We start from the raw sequence: 21,670 nt of genomic DNA, 5'->3' as shown, positions 1-21,670 counted from the left end.
AACTCGGAAGGAGCTCTGCTTATAATTGATGCCTTGTCGAATTCCTTATAATTGTCAGCCATTTTTTAATTTAATTCGATTCGAACACTGTCTTAAATATCCAAGTCACGAAAATAAGTATGTCCTTTCTACATGTAAACAATATGCCTTGTGAATTGAAGCTCAATGTAGTGTAAAGATCTCTTTCACCCGAGACACAATTCAGTTGGTCAAGCAACGAGACAATATTATTCAAGTTGATATATCGCTATGTATTTATATTTTAACCAAGGTAGAATGCAGATATCACGTGACCTACCTAACATGTCTGAATTAAAGTGTATTTAGTAAGACAATAATAAACCATTGAGAAAGAAACTTATTAAATTTCTTTTCATTAAAAACAAAGCAATTTCCTTAATCATATTATCTGACACATAATTGAAATAGTCTGACTGTTTGTAAATGACGTAACGAGCATCAGACAATACAGAAAATTATTATTTATTGATCAAAAACACATGTAAAGATATAATCCACTCACTGACAACAATACAATAGTACAAGTCATTGTTTTTTTGCATGGAAGAGTTGTAAGATATATTACGTACCATTTCATTTTATGCTCTTATTACCAAAAACAGAAACAGAACCTTAGCCAAAATAAAAGGCAACAATCGGTAATTTAATGGCTTGATTTGGGCCTTGAATATGATTATGAATAGTCTCCAAAGAAACTGTACGATTCCTTCAAATATACCTGAAACTAGTAATTTCACTGTCTATTTCTACTTATATATTTAGTACGTCGTATCGTCAAGGTCTATAAAACGAAATGGAATGAATGCTACAAATCTCAAAAGAGAATTAGTGATTCCCAAATACTGCGTCAATCATTTTGACAATTTGTAAAAAATAAATTGATTAATTTTTTTAACTTTATTTTCAATTAATCACCTATTTTATAGGCGAGCAAGAGACTCCTTAAAATAGAAAAAAAACAGAAAAATAGAAAATGCTTTGAAGGTAATACTAATTGCGCCTCTAAGCTAAAAGTTTAATTTTATTGCCTAGGTAACGGTTATTGACGAATTCAGATATAGAATTCAGATAACATAAAGTGAGATAACATCTCAACTACAATGACTAAGGTAAATCATATTTTGAACATTTATTATAAATATTTTACGCCTGGTTAAATTCGTAAAGTGTTTTTCTATCTCTTTATACAAAGTTCAATCTATAATTTTCTCTCTTTACTTTGATTTTACACTGATTTGCCGAAATAACACATACCGGAAATGACAGGGGTTGGGTGGCACGGCACGTGCAGTTAGTGATTGTTGATTGCAATCTTTTCTTGCAACCTTTAATGACTTGAGCTTTCATAAAATTTACGACTTTTAACAAAAATATATGCTTATGACAGTGCACTTTGGACTCGCCTAAAATTTGGGTCCAGAACTCGTTAGGGAAACCACAACGTTTGATGCGAAGAAAGTATACTACATATTTCAGAAGCAAAATTCGTACACGGTGTATTTGATTCATGTACCATATAGCGATCTATTGTAATTATCAAATTGGGTGGACTTCCGTCTACCAATATTCAGACCAATGACCATACCACTGGCCTATCTATGCAAGTCGGTTACAATTTTTGTCGCTATTATTGCATCAATCGGATTTCATACGCAATTAAGGGTTTGAATGGCCAACCCAGTTTTTGATTTCTGTGGTTTATTTTACGTACTGCCGGCATAAATTTGTACTTTAATATAGGCTACACTTTTTTATGAAAATGTTTGACTCTTTAAAGTGTTTATCTGGGCTTTCAATCGTATTTCGTTTACTCTCTGCTTCGTTCATCCGAAACGAACATTTCACTTAATGACACTTATTGCGAAGGAATATATACAGCGACATCACAGGATACCTGTTAATTTTTTAAGGTTTGATGTTGGTTAAGAAAGAGGTATGGGGTTGTTTATGTGATGATGCTGATAAACGTGTACACTAACATCAAGTCGATCTCTTTCAAATGATTGCTTATATAAAATACAGATTAATTGCACCAAAACATACAATATATCAGCAGACGTTAACCTTAACACCTCACGCCAATCTCGTTTGCAAGGAATGCTTAAATCATGTTTAATGCAAGAATTGGTATTTCTATTAATGTGCACTAATACATCCTCACAATGGTCAAGGGATTACGACTTCATCGTATACCTTGACTTTAATGTACCACTTTCTTGTTTCACCGAAGTTTGTGAATGCTGCAATTTGATTGGATTGTACTCCAACGAATACAGCTAATCCAAGTCCTCGGCAGAAAGACTGTAAAAAATAATTGCGCATGAAATCGTGGGCTCTGATTGGCTGTATTCGTAGAATCAAAAAAATGTGGGCCAATGCAGTCAAGGTATAAGCGGAATCATAATGTGAAAAGCTAATACTCCGACCCTGACGGAAAATAAATCAAAAATACTTCATGACGTAGTAATACAATAAACAAAAGAATTTACTAACATTGAACATTTGTATATAAAAACCTCGATTTTATTCTTCTTTGTTTTTTAATTCTTTTTTTAGACAACATATTTTAGTTCAAAGCTTTCTCAATTATTTGTTAAATATTTTTTCATAATCAACTTTTAAATCGTTTAGACCGCAAGATGTTTAAAAGTGTAAAAATATTTTTTTTTTAAAATTAATCGCTTCTCACTTTCTTGTTATTTTGTTAAGACTTTAAAAAATGAAACAATCAAAAAGGAAAGGAAATCACTGAAAAAAATACGCTATTCGAATGTGATCGAAACAATTCTTGATTAAAATCACAAGTTTAAAGGTCAAATTCATTAGGTTTGGGGGTCAAGTAGTTCAATGATTAAAGACATCACTATCTAAGATATTTTCGATTTTTTTGTCGTGTTTGTAAAACGTCATCTTCACAATGTCAATCTATTATAAATAGTTCGTAATTATTACGAACTACACCTTGACTGCATTAGCTGTGATAGATTTGATTGGATTGTACACTAGTGAATACAGCCAATCATAGCCTCGGACAGAAAAACTGTAAACATTATGGCTTATTGTTTACAGGCTTTCTGCAATTTCAAACTACTGTGACACAAGAAAGGTGGCTATGTCAAAAGGAATATCTGAATATTTAAGATAAATTATCACTTGATTTGCGGGTAATCATATTGCCACGACACCTACAGAAACCAAACAATCTCGGTTTTTAGAAAAAAAAAGTCTTAAAAGCATTTTCATCACGTGAATCAAACACAATTGGTGAAGAAAAGTATGACACAGTCGTTTAAGACATAAAAATCATTATGTAGATAAAATTTACTGGATTTTTGCATCCTATTTTTCTGCACCTGATTAGACATATGATAAGTGCAACGCTAGACAGTGGGAAGATTTAACAAACACGGCAACATTAGCCTTCTTTAATTACATTTCAAACTTACTGTCGAAGGATCGTCAACGTGCAAAACCTGTAGCACACATTCTTTTCTATATGGTTGCGATAATGGTTATGTTATTGAAAACTATAGCCCAAAATAAAAAAGGGTGTAACAATGGATCATGAAGATCTATTAGACCCAAGACTTAACTCTATAGAGTATTTTAGCATAGCATAGAATGTCATAATATGGCATAATATGTTTGTACATAGATAAGTCGGTATTGTAGTCATATGCCATTAACCTTATATAAAATGTCAACATGCTTTCATGGATAGCCCACTTTCTTTATTATTATGTAAATAAGTATACGGTTTAACACAACAGCGATAAAAGATAGCTTGTGACTATTACCAATAGATCCCCAAAACAAATTTATTTGAAAACAATTTTATTAGCAATGACGATCCCTTTTAAGACGATATTTAATGTGGTTTTTATGACTACACGTACATAATAAGATCAGACTTTCATAAGAGTGTTCTAATTGTTACATAAACAGTATTTTCAATATGAAATTAGTATTCAATTCACAACCACATATTGAGCGTATTTAGAAAATTCCTGAGGCCAGGGATCTGCCAGGGGCCAAAGGATTTCAGATGGCCTGTGATAATTTTGATAATGAAGATTTTCTCTTCAAAATTTACCTCCACGAACTGAAGAGGGGTAAACCCCCTTTTTACATCACTGATTATGACAGGTATTTGGGGAAAGGAAAGGAACCTTACTGGTTCATTTCAAACTATTTTTATATTGCCACATGATGTATGAAGAGTATATTTTCGTTAGCCATGTACGTCGATTCGTCTGTCCGTCTACGATTGGTTGGAAAGACTCCAGAGGCACAATTCTTGGCAGATTTTGACTACACTTGGTGAAGTTGTACTTTATCATCCAAGGTTAAACCCCATAAAAATTGGAAAAAATTGATATTGTCTCTATTCTTTGTAGATTCTTTCTTCGTCTAATTACCATACTATTAAACAAAAACATGTCCTGAAGACAGTGACAGAAATCACTTCCGGGTCGTCAAAACCCGGCTCAGGGCAGCTAAAAGAGATAAAAGAAAATTGCATAACCATGAAAGTAAATTTGAAATATCACAGGCCTCGAAAAGGCATCTTCACAATGCCAAGCTTCGTCTTATACGTTGACTGCAATAGCCATTATTCTTGTATCAAGGAAGTTTGTAAATGAAGCGATTTGATTGGATTGTTCGCTAGCAAATACAGTGAATCAGGGCTCTGATTGGCCGTATTCGCTGGCTTACAATAGCTTTAAATCGCTGCGTTCCGTGATACAAGCTATGCCGTCAATGTTTAAGTACGAAGTTCGTAATAGCTTGACATTGTGAAGATGCGAGCAGGGAACTTTATGATTTTAGTTGGTGAACCTTAAACACATCCACATAAGCTTGTGTCCAGAAATTGAATTACACCGTATCGACTTCCGGATAGTAAATATGTGATGTGGTGTCTTTAATACTTGAAATATACCGGTAACTATATCAATATGTATGCCACACATAATATAATAACATAATGATATACAATATGACCTTGTAGAGTGTAAAATATTATAAAAAGTAACACGTACATATATCGTGAAGCTGATCTTTACAATAAATAACCCTTTATCCCTTTTTACTTACATACTTTTACAAGGGTCAATAGGTCATATTTATTCGTCTTTTCAATCAAAAAATGAATGCAGGTTACAATTTTGAGCAGATACAAATAAGTGGGTTAATTGGAAAATAAACCCCTACAAATGAAATAGTTAACACAATCGGGGCTATGACATTGATCGAAAACGAAAAGATTTGTAACAGCTCCGCGAGATAGACAATATTGATTTCTAATATATGGAAAGTGACATGGAAAAGGCACAAGTTGTAAAACAATAAAATATATATAGACATAAACCGCTGCCCTGTAGTGGCAGCCCCAGTCGCCCTAGATTGGGTTGCAAAAAGGGGACAGGGGGTCAACTTAAGGTGCATTCTGACATATTTTGGTGCAGAAACGTATAAAATTACATTTTTAAATTTGTAAGAAATGATTCGGGGTACCACTGCAGTCTGAAGAAAATTTCCCTATACATGTACTGCAGAGCTTTCTCCGATATATTGGTGAAATCTAGACGAGATTGTGAGGTACTGCTTAAAACTGACTAATCAAGTTCGTTCACTCTGGTCTGCATTATATGAACTAAGGAATGACTTGCTTTATCATATATTTAGTGCTTTGTTTTAATATGCTGGCATTTCTATTTAAATGATCATATAATATTATATGAAATAGGGCGAACGAACCCAGGGCGAATATGAAGAGGGGCGAACAGGTTTCAGATTCATGTGGTACACCTATGTTAGTGAGCAAAAAATTCCACATAATCGTTGAAAATAAATGATAATGTGGACGTATCAAAAATATGATGTTTCACGTTCAGGAACGACATGAACACCATAGGACCCCCAATAATCTAGTAAAGCCATTGCGTCAGGATTGACAGATGATAGTCTTACTTCCTTATTCATTCATTCAAGTTCTAACAAGCCAACGAACACTATTAACTATTTTTAGACACTCTGAATATTAATCTGAATTAAAATAGGACATGGTGTTCTATCCTATTCTTCACTATTTAGATTATTGCGCAATGTACACAAAACGCATAACATATAGGTTAAGAAATGAAGTCAAAAAACAGTCGGCAATCCTTGACAGTTTCCTTAATCTCTTAAAATATTAATCCCTCAAGTACTAAGCCTAATACGAGAGTACGAAACCTGACTTTTCAAGGTAAGGCTATGTCTGTCAGATAACGGGAGACAACTCGTTTTAAAACGGCTTCATTACTGAATGTTTACGGTATTTAAGCTGTAATTAGGGCTTTAATATCATTGTTTATATAGAAATAACTAACTTTATATCATAATTTCTTTAATGGTGAATGACTGTATCTTGGAATGCAATTCATCAGAGCTTATGAGTTCTCCATCTGAATTAAAGAAGTTTTCTTTTCGCTTTTTTGACAATTGCTCATGGCTTGGAACCCTTTTCTCTGTAAGAATCTCTGTACGATTCTCTGTAAGATGCAGCTTGGAATTTTGCAATAAAGCATAATAAACGTTGTTTAGAAAAACACAGAACTTTTTATGCAATATATTTTAATTTAACTGTTATAAGAGATCTAACAAGAATGGTTACTTTAAAGAGACAGATTCGGCATTTTTTTACCAATTGTATCAACAGAAACGAGCTAATCCTTAATAGTGTTCACAGCATAATTGTCAAAATTTGGGCCTTCAAATCCGTGTGTGTCCAGAATTTTGCAAGTTTGAAAGTTAAAATGCGACTCATCTTTTCTTGAACCTCTGCCATAAATTTCTAGTTTGAGGTATATTTGGAGATATTGTCCTGCAGTTCTAGTACTTCTGAAGACTATTTACATACATCGGTGTCACAAATAAAAACGTCCCAATATTCGACTGGTAGTATCTCAGATGTTGGTAAACTGGTGGGCGAAGGAGATGGAAGGAACAGGTTGAAATAGGCAAGTTGCCTTGATATTGCATTTTTGACATGTTATTTTGTTGGACAATGAGAACTTGAAGTATATCTGTGAAAATTTTGATAGAGATCAGTTTACCTACAGTTATCATACTACCTGTTGAACTTGGGGACGTTTTTTTTTTTGGACACCATATAATAGTTCAAGACCCAAATCAACGAATTTTCCTATTCGCTCTTTTGGCAATTGCTCCAGACTTAGATCCCTTTTTTCTCTGTACGATTCTCCGTAAGATTATCTCTAAGATTCTCTGTAAGATTCTCTGTAAGATTCTCCGTAAGATTATCTGTAAGATTCTCTGTAAGATTCTCTGTAAGATTCTCCGTAAGATTCTCTGTAAGATTCTCTCTAAGATTCTCTCTAAGATTCTCCGTAAGATTCTCTGTAAGATTCTCTGTAAGATTCTCTGTAAGATTCTCTGTAAGATTCTCCGTAAGATTCTCTGTAAGATTCTCTCTAAGATTATCTCTAAGATGCAGATTGAAATATTGTCACAAAGCTTAATAAACTTTGTTTATAACAACAATGAACTATTTATGCCGTATATTTTAATTTAACTATTATGAAATCTAACTGGGAGGGTTACTTTAAGGATTACCTTATCAGAAGACAAAAGTTAATTCTAATGGGGATGCTAGTCGCTACCATGTATATTAGGTGTCAGTTTATACCTGTTGTATATCTTAATGAGATTCAATATTAATATCCCTTAAAGCATTTTATCAGTTAATATTTAGGGGGCGTTATTCTCATTTCTGATGTTGTATCTGGTGGGACTGTGCGCTTTCTAACCAACCCAGAGCCTGTAACAGTTCGATTATAGAGTTGGAATTCGGTAGACATATATCAAGATGACGGATAATAAAGAGGACAATCTAAAAGAATTCAATCCGAATTCGAAATTCGGGAATCTAAGTGTTCCATCGTTTAATTTTTCAAGTATGAACTGGACGAGAAGGGAGTATATTTTAGGTGGTGTTTTAACTGCTACGCTATTGATAATGTTCATTTTAGCAGGATTTCTCGGTGCAGCACATAATAAAACGGTCCCCAAAACCTGTAATAACGCAAGATGTCTGGAAATGGCAGCCTATGTAGCCTATACAATGAATTCTTCAGTCGATCCTTGTACAGATTTCTACCAATATGCTTGTGGTACCTATTCATCCTTCAAATATCTCGAACCAGATCATACCTCCAGGACAGTTATGGACGATGTTTACCATAGAAACGAAGACAAGTTAAGAAATCTTTTGGAAGCTCCAACAAAACGTTCTACTGAGTGGGCAGCTGAACTTAAGTTAAAAGACTTATTTAATTCTTGTTTGGATGATTATCTCAAAGAACGGCGTCGTGGGCGTCCATTTATTGAGAAGATTTTACCTAAAATGGGTGGTTGGTATGTTTTAAATAGTTGGGATTCCAATCAATTCGACCTCAACAGCAACTTAAAGACAGTGCAGACAGATTTGTGGGTAGCAGCTTTTTGGACCAACAGTGTTGGTTTTGATTGGAAAGACTGGGACAAAAATGTTGTTCAGGTACTTCTATTTTTCACTTCTACACCTTAGTACAGCTTTGCAAGATATTCGATTTAAAAACAAACTATTTTCCTTTAAAAAGAAGTCATAAAGTTCCAGCTGTCGTATATCTTCGGCAGTTTGGTCATTTGAAAATTTTACTTTATGGCCCTGCGAACACCAACCCAATACACAATAACCTTTCCTTTCGCTATATTTTTGTAATTTAGAGTAATGAAAAGTTTATATCTCCGTTATGGTTCCACACTTTCAAATCGTATCCCAAAATTCTACATTTTTCACAATACGCAATCGTATTAACTTCTGTACACGCTTTGAGTTTATCTGATAATTCGGAGTGTTCATTTGAAAATAAAATGTCTGTTCCAGCTGTACCCAGCAGGATCCGGAAAATATATGAGTTGGAGTTATTATACCAGAACTGATAACCAAAAGGTAAGATTATAAATGGGAACATAATCAACAAGTTTTGGACAGAAACAAATGTTTCCAAACAAAACACATTTTTTGGTAAAGTTCTGAAATTAAGCATGATTATTAATTTTCCACATGAAAGATGATTAATATTCCACATGAAACATGATCAATTCCAAATGAAACATGATCGATTTTCCACATGAAACATGATCAATTCCAAATGAAACATGATCAATTTTTTCACTTGAAGCATGATCAATTTTCCACATAAAGCATGCTATTTATGCTTGAAACATGACCAATTTTCCAAGGGAAATATCTACACACCTGTTGAGTCAAAGTTTATTTCTTGATTTCTAAATGAAACATGATTATCAAGTTTCCATATGAAACATGATGAATACAAGAACGAGTTTCTAATTAAACGTAATAATGAATTTTCCAAATGAAACCTAATACACAAGTTTCTACATGAAACATGATGAATTAATTACTTTATGAAACATGATATGCAAGTTTCTCAATGGTCGTCTTATCACATAACTTAAAGTGACGTTCCATTAACATATTTCTTTTTCTTTAACAGGTAAAAGATGATTATAAGAAATTCATGAGAAGACTAGCAAATTTAATAGCCCGAGATTCTAAACTGAACATACCAGATATAGACTCTAGAATAGAAGATTTTGTTAGTGATGCTTTTACTATGGAAACCAAGTTAGCTGAGGTGAGGACATCCTCGTAATATCGGTCTATTACAACACACGTCTAATACCTTGACATCATAGGTTACTTTTCTTGTTTTGGATTGCACACTAGCAAACAGAGCCAGTCAGAATCCTCAACAGAAACAATATGGTTGCACAGGCTATAATTGGCTGTATTTACGAAACAAACTTCCGAAATATAGGAACAATGGGTAATCGAATATCCGACACGAAATTTTCAAATTTCTAACTCAACCTAATCGTAGAGTTGCACCAGATTGTGCTGAAGGACGAGCAGGTCATGCTTTTTTTTATCGACATCCACCCACCGGTAAACCAACGCCTACGTCCAATACTATAATCTTGAAATAACTTTTCCAACCACTACCCGGAACTATATTGATCGAACTTACTTGAACATATCTATTACAGTTATATAAAAGATCAGCAGTCAACAGAGACAGATTTGAAACATCAAGTAGAATAACATTAAATGATTTAAAAATTAATTCAGGCAATGTGGTAAGTAAAGAATGTTTTTTTCACGTCATCCTTACCAATGTACCCCTAAATGTCTCTTTAGGATTTTTTCCAGCAATTTTTCTCTTTGTTGGTGATCCGGGTTGACGAAATTGGTATGGAAGAAGTACCTCATCGTTTAGATTGGTCCCATGAATCTAAGGGTACAACGTACACAGCTGTCTTGGAACATTGCCCTAATGGTGTAGTAAGGCTTGGAACAAATGAAGTCTCTTGTAACTGCTCTGGTATAAAAAATCCATTTATCCTCTAATGATATTTCACCGACAAAAAGATAAGATTGTATTGGTAGTAGAATCTGTCATTATATTTTGTTCTTTTTCAGATTGATTGGGTGGCTCAGATGCAGTATGAATTTCCTAATGCTTTAACTAAAGACTCGTCAGTTATTCTATATAAGAAAGATTTTATTTTCGGTTTGGGTAGTTTGGTTAATAATTTAGATAGTGGCACCAAAAATAGGTATATTTATTTGGAGGTCATTTTAAAGAATTATTAAGTTAAGTGAACGTTCATTCATGAGCGCCATTCTAATTCCAAGAACCTTGACATACCACCAGAGGTGTAGGGTCCAAATTCATCGCCCCCGCGGAAGACATGCACCTCTCCGAATCTGGTTAATTTACTCGTATCCGTGATATCTCGATGTGTAATAACTTTGTTGTAGTGGTATCACCCAATATGATAGCTTAATGGTTAATTTTACCATTTAAATATGAAATAAAAAAGAAGTAGATTTTGTCCACAAAATTCAAGATATAAATATGATATGATGTCTACTGAAAGGGGGGTTACCCAAAGCGGCGCAAGACCCCCCACTGAGATCCTTCTCTCTTTTTTGGGCGAAAAGGATTTTTGCCTCATGGAAAACGATCCCTGCAATCTGCTGTCTAATCTACACCTTATTCCTTTTTTAGAATGTTACATAATTATTTCATCTGGAGATTATTGGAATCCTATGCGACACATCTATCATGGGAATATGTACATGCTAACAGAGAGTACTATGTTGATATCCGAGGACAAACTGAATTCCTCGGCACATGGAAATACTGTTACCAATATATCGACAAGAAAATGCCAGAAGCTTTAAGTTCTCTTTTTGTTAGAGATCATTTTGCTGATAAAAATCGTGATAAGGTAAAGTTAATGCTAATTCCTAGAGGGGCGTTTCAAAATTTTGTAAAAGTAAGCAATGGTATCTTTTGGTCATTAGAGGCGGGGTTGGTATCAAATACCAACCATCCAAACACTCAAACTAACACTTCCGGACGTACAAAATTCAACGGATTTGGAACTTTGGATAATGGATGTTCACATAACGCATGGAAACTACTGATCCAAATGTAATGAAGCTCTTTCAATTCAATAAGTCTTTCGTCCAGAGTCGATTTGATCACATTAATTCGGTACCTTCTTATCATTATCTGAGGTTACGTCACTGTAAGAGCATTTTGATTTCTTTTAATATGTTTAGTTTTATGTTAATTTGTCTAAATTCTAAGGCAAAAGAAATAACAGACTATGTAACTAAGGCATTGATATCAGAAATAGATGATAACAAATTCCTGGATAGCGCCACTAAAAAGATAGCAAAATCAAAGGTAACTTCTCTCTTTTTTCATATCAGATCATTTGATTTTCCTGGTTTATACAGCTTCTGGGGTCAATTACAAAGGCTTTTTATCCAAGTCCTTGGAAATTAACAATTCTTGAAAGGCTTACAACAATAACTCGTTTCCAAAGACGAAAAAAAAGGAACAGCCATAATTTACAAGACTCTCCAGAAAACTCATCAGTTAGTCATTGACAAGATCTATTGGCAATCAGCTCTTCTAATTGACGATGTGAAAAATAACCCATTGGATAGCAATAGATCAAGAGAAAATGATAAACAAAGCCATTTTGGAACGCCAATAACCACTAGATATATTAAATTGTATATTGTATAGATTCCGGTTCATCCTCTTTTGGCCTCTCTACTTACCCTTGAAACATAGAGATCATCCCCGGTATTGTGTGATGAAGCAACGCCTTAATGGGAAAAATATTTCTGATGTTCCTTATTCTTTTCTTGTTTTACAGTTAGCAAAAACAGTGTATAAAATTGGTTATCCTGATTTTATGTTGAGTGCGGATAAACTTGATAAAATATATTCTTCGGTAGGTACCTGTGTATATAAATATATGTATAATAGTTCATTTGGATTTAAAATAGACTGTTGAGCTTTTGCATGTTTATCGAGTACGATTTCAGCTTCTATTTGGTCCATTCTCTTTTTCGTCCTAAGGCTGTAGTTTCTGCAGAAATTTATCTTGAATGGCATTTAATGTGCCCGTGGGGGTTGATTTGGACCTTAAGTATATGTACAAATAAATTCAGAATTAATAAAAACTGTATGAAAATCACCTCAAACTAAATATTTAACTCTCTATTTCTATCTTCACTGCATGGTTTCTTCCCTGTCTGAATATTGTAGCCTACGTCTTGTTGACACAGTCTATAATAGGAAATGTGTTGTTTGACGTTTAGACGCCTTTTTCTCTTATCACCATCATAATGTGTATATTTCAGTTAGCTATCAACAGAACAGATTATTTCCAGAACATTATGAATGTTAATCAGTTTGAAAAAGTCCATTATGATAATGAGTTAGCTGGCGACGTAGATAGAACTAAATGGGTTTACAATGTGTACGATACCAGTATGGCGGTCTTATTTTACTGGAACGAAATAATAGTCCCAGCGGGATTTTTACAGTCGCCATTATACGACTATAAGAATCCTCATTACGCTAATTTTGGATCGATGGGTTCTCTTATAGGACATTTTATGACTAATATGATTGACGAGAGAGGTAAGACGTTGTTCATAGTGTTTTATGTTGCTGATCCGTTTTTTAGGTTCCACAGTTCCACAAAACAACGATCAGAAGCACCGGAAATGGATGTTTTATCAATACCCTAACTTTGATCATCTTTTTGAGTCTAGGTTTCCTTATTTTTTAGTCCCCCTTTTCCCATTTCCAAACCAACTGACCTAATAAGGATATTTGTATTCGAAAAACGGATCAGGCTATTTTCTACCACCTGCAAATGGAAAATCTAAGAAACTAGAATCAAGAAATAGTAACTATAAGGGGAACAGGAATAATGCAATCTAGTTAGAATCCTGAAAGGGTAATAGAAAGAAAGAAGTTTGAAAACCCCTGGCTGACCATTAGTTTTATTCATGTAGGTCGGTATTGGTCAGAAAAAGGAAAATGGACGCCACAGACTTGGTGGACTAATGGTACTAAAACTAACTATGCTTCTGTGAAACAGTGTGTTTTGAACTACTATACTAATAAAACACAGGGACCCTATATAGCTCCAGATGGTACTTCAGAAATGGTATTTGTTCTTATTATTTTGTTTTTGAAAAATTATTATTATAGGGAGTGCATTTTTCCATTAATCACTGCCAAGGTCTCACATCTTTAAACCGTCAACAGTTTTGCAACGGAAAATACCCCCATATTTTTTGTCGCAAACATCGAATGACCTTTACTTGCACAGCCGTAGCGGAGAGGATCTCCGACATCGGGTAATTGTCTCATCCGAACGTTTAAAGGTTTTGTATTTGTGAGTCGCTCTGGTATCCATCAATCATAATCGACTGGTAAATCTGTTTTAAAAATCCATCAATCTCGTATGCCACATTGACCATCAATAAATGTATGAAAATGCTCCCAAGCGAATGTGCGCCAACGTAGTCAATTGAAAACCAAACATGTTTCAAGGCCTACAAAATTTAATAGATTTTGTCATGTTTTTTTAGATTCCAATTAAAGCTAAGTGGTATGCTAGACGAGCTATATCCTATACTACTGGTATTAAATTAGCTTTGAAGGTAAGTTAGCATCACATGGTCCTTTTTGGCCCTTTTTTCAACATTACTAGAAAGTTTTTCTGTTGTTAAAACATTGTCACTTCTGATTGGATTTGTATGAACAACTTGTTTTGAACCCGCTCATTAAATCTGTTATATCTATAGGCATATAGGAAATGGGAAAGTGATAATGGTGTAGAGCCACTTTCTCCGGTTCTAGGTTTAACAAACGATCAGATGTTCTTTGTGGCCCAAGCACAGGTAGGAAAATCTTTACTTTTTGATTTATAATACTCACCCCTTTCCAGCGTTAAGCATGGTTTATTAAAACTATGGATTATAAATGCTACTTAACCTATAATGCTAATATGACAAACTAATACTTTCAACATAAACAAAAACGAATTGATCCACCGTCTGGGCATTATTTGTAAGTTGCAGACACTACATATGAAATGTTTTAGAAATTTTTGCTCAAGATGTGAAATGTAGTTCATAATAGCACCCGTTCATCAATTACACTTTTATTTCAATATTTTTGTTGATACTTTTTTTCCTTTGCAGTCATATTGCTATAATAGAAAAAATGCAGCGGCATATTCCAATGCGGTTAGAGGTCGTGTTGAAGAAGACGTTAGAACCAACTTAGCTATGAGTCAAATATCTGAATTTACTAGAGCTTTTAAATGTAAACCTGGTAGCCAAATGAATGCCCCTAGCAAATGTGCATATTATTAGTTGAAATATTTCTGTTTTCGTTCATTTTTTATTTTCATTTGAAACACCATGCTTGTATTATATTGTCCCAGATAGACCTGTGTAACTGGATACGATCACAGGACATTTTGTCAGAAGGATTATCGGAAAGAAACTGTTGAACACGGATTGGTTGATGTTTTTGCATGATAAGAGAAACAAATTAAGAGAATCGTACGTTGAGAAGCTGGTGCTGAGTTAGCCCGAATCATCTGCCTCTATTTTAACCTCTGATAGCTATTTTTACAGTTATCGAAATACTTTCGAAATAGCTACGAGAGACTGAAGTAATACAGGCAGAAGTATCGGACTAATGTAGATTATGATCCATTGTACCCTAATGTTATTCTGCGCATACACAACTTGTATAAGTATAAATTATAAAGTGATCAACTGTTTATACCACCATTTGATTCTTTTAACTTTTAAGATTTGAAACCTGAGGCATTTGTGGATATCATCACATTTTGTACAACTATAAACGTATATATTTTGTTAATCAAGCAGTATTATATATTAATTTCACATAGGTCAATGTGGCACATTTTTAATTGAAATACGAGCAAGCTATATATTGTAATCAGATGTTTATTAAATCCATATTTTTTTAATAAAATATTTGGCGTATTTGGTGTATTTTGCTATCTTCTAACATCATCTAGGTGTAAATTGAATAAAAACCTCACCATCAACTTGTAGTAGAGTAGAGTTCCGGAACTTTAGAGGTATCTGAAAAATACATTTGAAGGTTTTAAAGTATCGTGGTTAATCTACATCTGGAAAAACCGAGGACAACGCCTTAAAGCTAAGAACCAAAACATACCAACCGGAAGTAACAATTGTGCGAAAAATGGTATTGCTAATAATATGGATCATGCATTTTGGTACTACAAACCAAAATTTGAGGAACAGTTTTTGAAACAAAAAGGGAATAGGGCCAATTTGCTTCGGTAATTTTGATACAAAAATGTTGACAGACCATTTCTGTGGTAGTTTTTACTTCCGACATGGTCGAACGAGTGGTTGAGTCTTATCCCTGTAAAACGATCGAACGTATATAGTGTTTCGACTTAGCGCCAAAAGGAACAAACTTATCAAAAAGCCATCGACTACATTGTGCATAACGCCCTTTTGTAAGATACCTAGTTTTCATACGTACCATGGTTTTATCACAGGTAGAAAACTTGTATTTTTGAAGAAGACCAACCATTCCTAATTTAACTTCTAATATAGCCATCCTCATGCCAATACAACTTCTAGGTCCTAGACCAAATGGGAAATAACAATACGATGGAATCTTACTTTTGTTTAGGTCACTAAACCTGAAATTTAAAAACAAAACAGCGAAATACAAAGAAGACAAAAAAGATGTCGGTGCACATCATATGACAGTGGCTCATCTACATGCTTGAACCACGAATTAAGAATTTGATAAACTCCATTGATTTAGATTAGTTTTTTAGATTGATTTTTCATAAAAAATGTGACTTTGTTGAGGGCATGATGATGTTTTTATCAGACGAGGTGACGAGGTGTTCTCTTCTGCATGCTCTTTAATTTGGGTTTTTCGTGATAACAGCTGAAATTGTTGTGTGGGTACTTTGTAGACCTACCTTTCAGGATTAAACTGTCCAGGATCAGGAAATATTGTCTCATCTCTATGTATAGTATATGTTGGTATTACTATTATGGTATCTTTAGGTATTGTTATCTCTCCAATAGTTACATCATTACAGGCTTGTCTTTCTAGTCTAAGATATAAACAGAATTACGGAGGGGCCAAGTGTGTTTAGAAAGCAAACAAAAATGATCGAAAATTGTCCGATTGTCTCGATAAGTTTTTGCAAAAGCAAAACTTTTGGCAATGACATACAATTTTCAGAAAATCGAGCAAGTTCAGCATATGTTCATAACACCACCGGATACATTACACAAACAATAAAGCTGTAAGCACTACACTTTTAGGCAACATCAATAGGAATTGTGACTTCTTCTCCGCGAACAAACAAATCACAAACGTACCTTATAGATGGTGGATAAAGCCTTAAACTTTCTGATAAACACATATCAAGATACTCTAATTTCTGTATATTTTCGTAGTTGGCTTTCTCCTGTAAAATCAATACCGTAGTTAACTATATTTCAGTACACAATCTGTATAGTGATTTATGATTTTCAGATTTCGGTATAAAAATTCAATTTAACCGTCGTTCTGTTTTATATGTGCTTTTGTTTTTAATATATCCACTTAAGTAAGGGTCCTCTAGAACATTCGTCAAAATAACCTTTTGACCTTACCTGATGAACCCTGCTTTAACCAATCAAACCTCTCTCCTCTCCAGCGCTGGGAATATGAAATCATTAGCCAAAGGAGCTCTGCATTCTCATACCGCGAACTGTTAGTTCATCATAATTCGTGAGTCCGCGTCGTAACCTGTTCAACTTGATACCAAAGCTAAAAGGCGGTACTAACCTTCTTCAGAACTTTGTCAATTTCTTCCAAAACCTTTTGCTGTATGTCCGTATGTAGAGCTAAATTATAAGCTAGATATGTCATGGCTGCCGCAGTAGTTTCGTGTCCAGCCAAGAAGAACGTTACAGAATGTCCTAATATCTCAGAGTTGGTAAAACCTAAACAATGACAACATAATATATTATTTCACACTCAGTCCACCTCTTCCTGGGACATGCAATATCTTGAAGATACGAACATTATGCTTTTGGAGATAGAAGATATGAATCGATGGCCGAATCGGTTCAAATGGTTTTAAATTTAAAAAGGGACCCTACGTCAATCCTTTCGAACAAGAACGGGATTTTGAAAGAAATTGATAAGCCCATCTGCTTAGTCTGGAGTATTAATCTGAGAATATGCAATTGGAGTTTTTGTGAGAACACGCTAAAGGTTGATGTTTGTATAGCGAATTTTTAATACCCTCGGCAACTGGAATTTGGGATCCATTGCAACTCCTTACTATTGACGACAATTTCAAGATATCGACAGTTCCTCGTGTCTTTCTGAATGTGCATTACCTTTTCTTACAAACCTGTTTCTAGAATCTACCATCTTACTCATCAATCCATCATCTTCTACAGGTTCTACTGATTCTTTATGTGTATTTAACATAGCTTGTAATAAATCCATCCTTGGCTATTGTAATCGAATCAGAGGTTTAAAATAAGTTGGGAAAAATACTAAAATAGATCAGGATCGGGGTCGGTTTGGATAATAATATATACAATTTGAATATTAAATAATGACCAATGATCAGTGGCGGCGCCAGTGGAGGTATACAGGGGGGCCCATAGAAAAGTGGTTTTCATTTTTACCCCCACTTTATTTTTAACAAAACTAAATGTCTACTTTTTTCTCCACAATATGCGTCAGAATGCACAAAATCAGTTGCGACTATGACACCACCACAGAGTAGCCAAAATTTGAATTCAGCCAAAACAGTTGTCTGGTTTTCAAATTCATTCCAGTTTACAGTTTTGAAACTTCAACTTACATTAGAGTCTGATTTTCTAGCTTCTATCGCTCCATTGATAGTTTGTATAAAGAATTGTAATGGTTTTTGGGGTACAACTGTTATATTTAATCTTAATAAAACAGGAAGAAACCACGGAGCTAAAACTATACAAATAAAAAAAAATCACATAAAAGACAAATCTGCAAATCATTAGTATGGTCATAGGTAGCCCAATCTGGACAATGTCAAGGTATTACGAACTGTGTCTTATACCTTGACTACAACAGGGTAGTATATCACGGAATGTAGCTAGTTGATTGTATTGTACGCCAGAGAATACAGACAGTCATAGCCCTCGACAGATAGACTGTAAATATTATAACTCCCCCCCTTCGCAGATCCGAAAGCAAGAAAGGCAAAAATCTCATAACTAGGTTAGATATTCTGACATTCTCAGACATTTCGCCCCCCTCGGACGTAAACCTGGCTCGGCCACTGGCTGTATTCGCTAACGTACAATCTTAGCTAATGACTGCAAATATAAACTTCCGTGATGCAAGCAAGGGGAGCAATTGCAGTCAAGCTACAGGACGAAGTTCGTAATAGCTTGACACTGTAAAGATGAGCTGGACAAAGGTCAGTAGGGGCTGGAATTTCTCAAGGGGAGGGAGAGCTCAATTATTTTAATCGACGGGTATAAAAGGCATAAAAGCATACTGCCAAATTCATCTCTGATATGTGGAACAGAGACACTAAAAATTCGTGCTTTCGTAAACTGCAAGACAAAAATACAAATGGTAACTTACAGTATGTCATAAACATAAGACCAGCGAAATTTAATTTTGTAAAAGCTTGGGCGTTCTTCAAGAAAGGATCTTCTGGGTTGTACGCATTTATTTTCACACCAAAAGCAGTACATGCTATTACATCCATCGTATATGCAGAAAGGTGACTGAAACATTAAACTAGTGCTTGACGCATGCGTTTACAATTTCAAAACAGACATTAACTTGACTTACAGAGGAGTCTCAGAATACAGGAAGGCCTACGTTAAAAGCCTCGATTTGGGAGGGGGGGGGGGCCTACTTAAGTCTATGTGCCCCCACTCATCTATTTCAGCCACTGTGGGCTTGTCTCCTTAATTCACTTGGCGGGATGCTCATACTTTTTTTTCATTGATTTTTAGAAACGAAATGAAATTAATGAAATAAAAACCTCATTCTTTCACCGAAATTTTCGTATAATGATTAGAGCTTTACATTACTAGGAAGCGTAAAAACATTATGACGTCATGGTCAATTCAAATAATTCTGGTTGACGTCGCAACGCAGAACAGAAGCAACTCTACTAGAAGTGCAATTTCAGGAATTTCTCCAATATTTCCAAAGAAAATTGAATTTGGCAGGAATTTTATTGATATTTTATTGAAGGATTGATCAAGTGACATTCAGGTAAACTATTTTCTACTGTTAAGTCGGTAACTTTGCTGGTTTGAAAAATAGATTCTTAGCCTGTCGACATTTTTAATGCGCTTTGCAAACGACAAGATTCTAGGCGGTCGATCAAGTTGCCTTATATTCTATATAATGATATGAACCCCGGCTTTCGGCTTTGCGTAGACTATGGCTAGTTCATCAATGACCATCTTGTAGCCTATGACTTTTTCAGATAATGCCCATCTCAAAGAGAAGCATATTATAAGGAGCAGAAATTTGTCGGTAGGCTATAGAGGAATGAGGATATTTATACAATATTATAGTCGTTCCTGAAAACAGAAATTCACAGAGTAAGAAGAGCATAATAAGAGACCAATCTAGCTGTAACTGGAACTGGTAGAGAAGTTTATCATAACAATGGATAGGCAACAAGAAAACTGTGACGGGTCAAACAAGGATTTCATCACGGAATTTAAAGACTTTTTAACACAATGTCGCCGAGATGGAATAAAAAGACGCCGCGAGTCCAGGAAGACCCTCGACGAACTGAAAGCTCTTGCAGAAAGACTAAAAAAACAGGCAGAAAGATATAGACATGTTTGGGAAGGGCGCGCTTCTGTTCTGGATAATCGGAGTTCAGAAAGAGAACGACGAAGGGTGGACATCGCTAGGATAGATAGACCCAAAAACAGATTGACTACTAACAAGGAACTACTTCCTGATAGAAGGGAAGGTAATTACAAGGTGGTCGAACTGAATGTTCAAGGTAAGATATCAAAAATAAAAGCGTACAAATGTACATGTAGATGCAAAGAAAGGGGAGGCTGGTCCGAACCAAGATATTTAAAAAATAAAACGGATGAAAGGCAAGAAAGATTACAGAACATTGACAGAAACAAAAAAAAGACCACCGAAGGAGAATACAAATACACAAAAGAAGGTGCACAAGAATGTCAAAAGAAGCAAATCAATACAAACAACACTTTTGACCAAAGTAGTTCAAGAATAATTCAAACTGGAGAAGTCCCTGTCTCGGAAAACCACATGGAAAGAGACACGGTAGCACTCAAGATAGCAGGTCGGTACAGAGGAAGCGAATCTCCTCCTGCCCAAACACCAACAGAAAGTCAAGATTCTAAGCAATTAATACTCAAAACACCTCCAAAATCAACTCCAGAAGTTGGGAATCTAACATCATCAACGTTGCAAAAGAATAGTCAGATTCCTATAGACGAAAAGATCGTCGGAAAAAAAGTGCATGGAGCAGTTAGGAAAGAGTTCGATTGTGTGAAGAGTCAGGAAAAGATTGGAATGAAGAAGAATCGAGTATCTGAAATAGAAGACATGGATAATATAAAAGCTGCCAAAGATGATCTTAATCATGGAAAATTAAGTCATACCTACAAATTGGAATCAGAGTTAAGTGAATCTCTTCAGGCTAAAAGAGAGGACGCCAGTGAGAATTCTTCCAGAAGGTTGGTTTGTGGGGCGGATAACAGACTAGAAAAAAAAGGCGGAAACAAAGCCTCTGTAAGTGAGAGGCATAAATCAGAAACCAAATTAGAAATGGGAAGCTCTAGTTATATAGAGAAGATGCATACAGGGAAAGTCTCTGATAAGATAGCGAGACATGTAGAAAATAAAGATATCAAAATAGCACAAGACAAAGATCTCGATTACAAGACTGGTGCAGAAGAGCTGAAGAAATCACAAACTAATTTGAAGATGGAAAGCCCTGGTTTCGAAAAAGAGTCAGAAATTCCTACCGAAAAAATTTCCAAGACAAACGAAGGGTTGAAACACAAAGAAACCAAAAGGGTTATCCCCCAATTGAAAGAAAGCTATTGTACACAGTGGCGCTTTTAGAGAACGGCAGATGAGGGGAATAA

At 34.9% G+C, this 21,670-nt stretch overlaps 2 protein-coding genes across 2 annotated transcripts in view; one reads left to right on the top strand and one right to left on the bottom strand.

Annotated features, from left to right (window-relative positions):
* Nucleotides 1-7,894: 7,894 nt before the first annotated feature.
* On the top strand, nt 7,895-14,857 carry LOTGIDRAFT_160662 (hypothetical protein; the record flags this gene model as incomplete). The annotated part of the gene is made up of 14 exons (XM_009055759.1): nt 7,895-8,584; nt 8,954-9,019; nt 9,588-9,728; nt 10,141-10,230; nt 10,304-10,435; nt 10,574-10,710; nt 11,166-11,388; nt 11,754-11,852; nt 12,334-12,411; nt 12,824-13,106; nt 13,487-13,641; nt 14,069-14,140; nt 14,285-14,380; nt 14,684-14,857. 14 exons carry the CDS (start codon nt 7,895-7,897, stop codon nt 14,855-14,857), a joined length of 2,436 nt encoding a protein of 811 aa, XP_009054007.1.
* A 1,048-nt stretch (nt 14,858-15,905) lies between these two features.
* LOTGIDRAFT_116849 (hypothetical protein) overlaps nt 15,906-21,670 on the bottom strand; it is a gene marked incomplete at both ends in the record, with an annotated part of 9,868 nt that continues 4,103 nt past the window's right edge. Inside the window, 7 exons of the mRNA XM_009055758.1 lie at nt 15,906-16,197; nt 16,489-16,626; nt 16,898-16,983; nt 17,349-17,506; nt 17,811-17,882; nt 18,381-18,509; nt 19,152-19,297. Coding sequence (XP_009054006.1) covers nt 15,906-16,197; nt 16,489-16,626; nt 16,898-16,983; nt 17,349-17,506; nt 17,811-17,882; nt 18,381-18,509; nt 19,152-19,297 — 1,021 coding nt within the window. The remainder of the gene's footprint in view (nt 16,198-16,488; nt 16,627-16,897; nt 16,984-17,348; nt 17,507-17,810; nt 17,883-18,380; nt 18,510-19,151; nt 19,298-21,670) is intronic.

Source organism: Lottia gigantea (assembly GCF_000327385.1).
Source record: "Lottia gigantea unplaced genomic scaffold LOTGIsca_25, whole genome shotgun sequence".
NCBI classification, from domain to species: Eukaryota; Metazoa; Mollusca; class Gastropoda; family Lottiidae; genus Lottia; species Lottia gigantea.
Note: the sequence above shows the minus strand (reverse complement) of the source record. Positions and strands in the feature narration are given on the sequence as shown.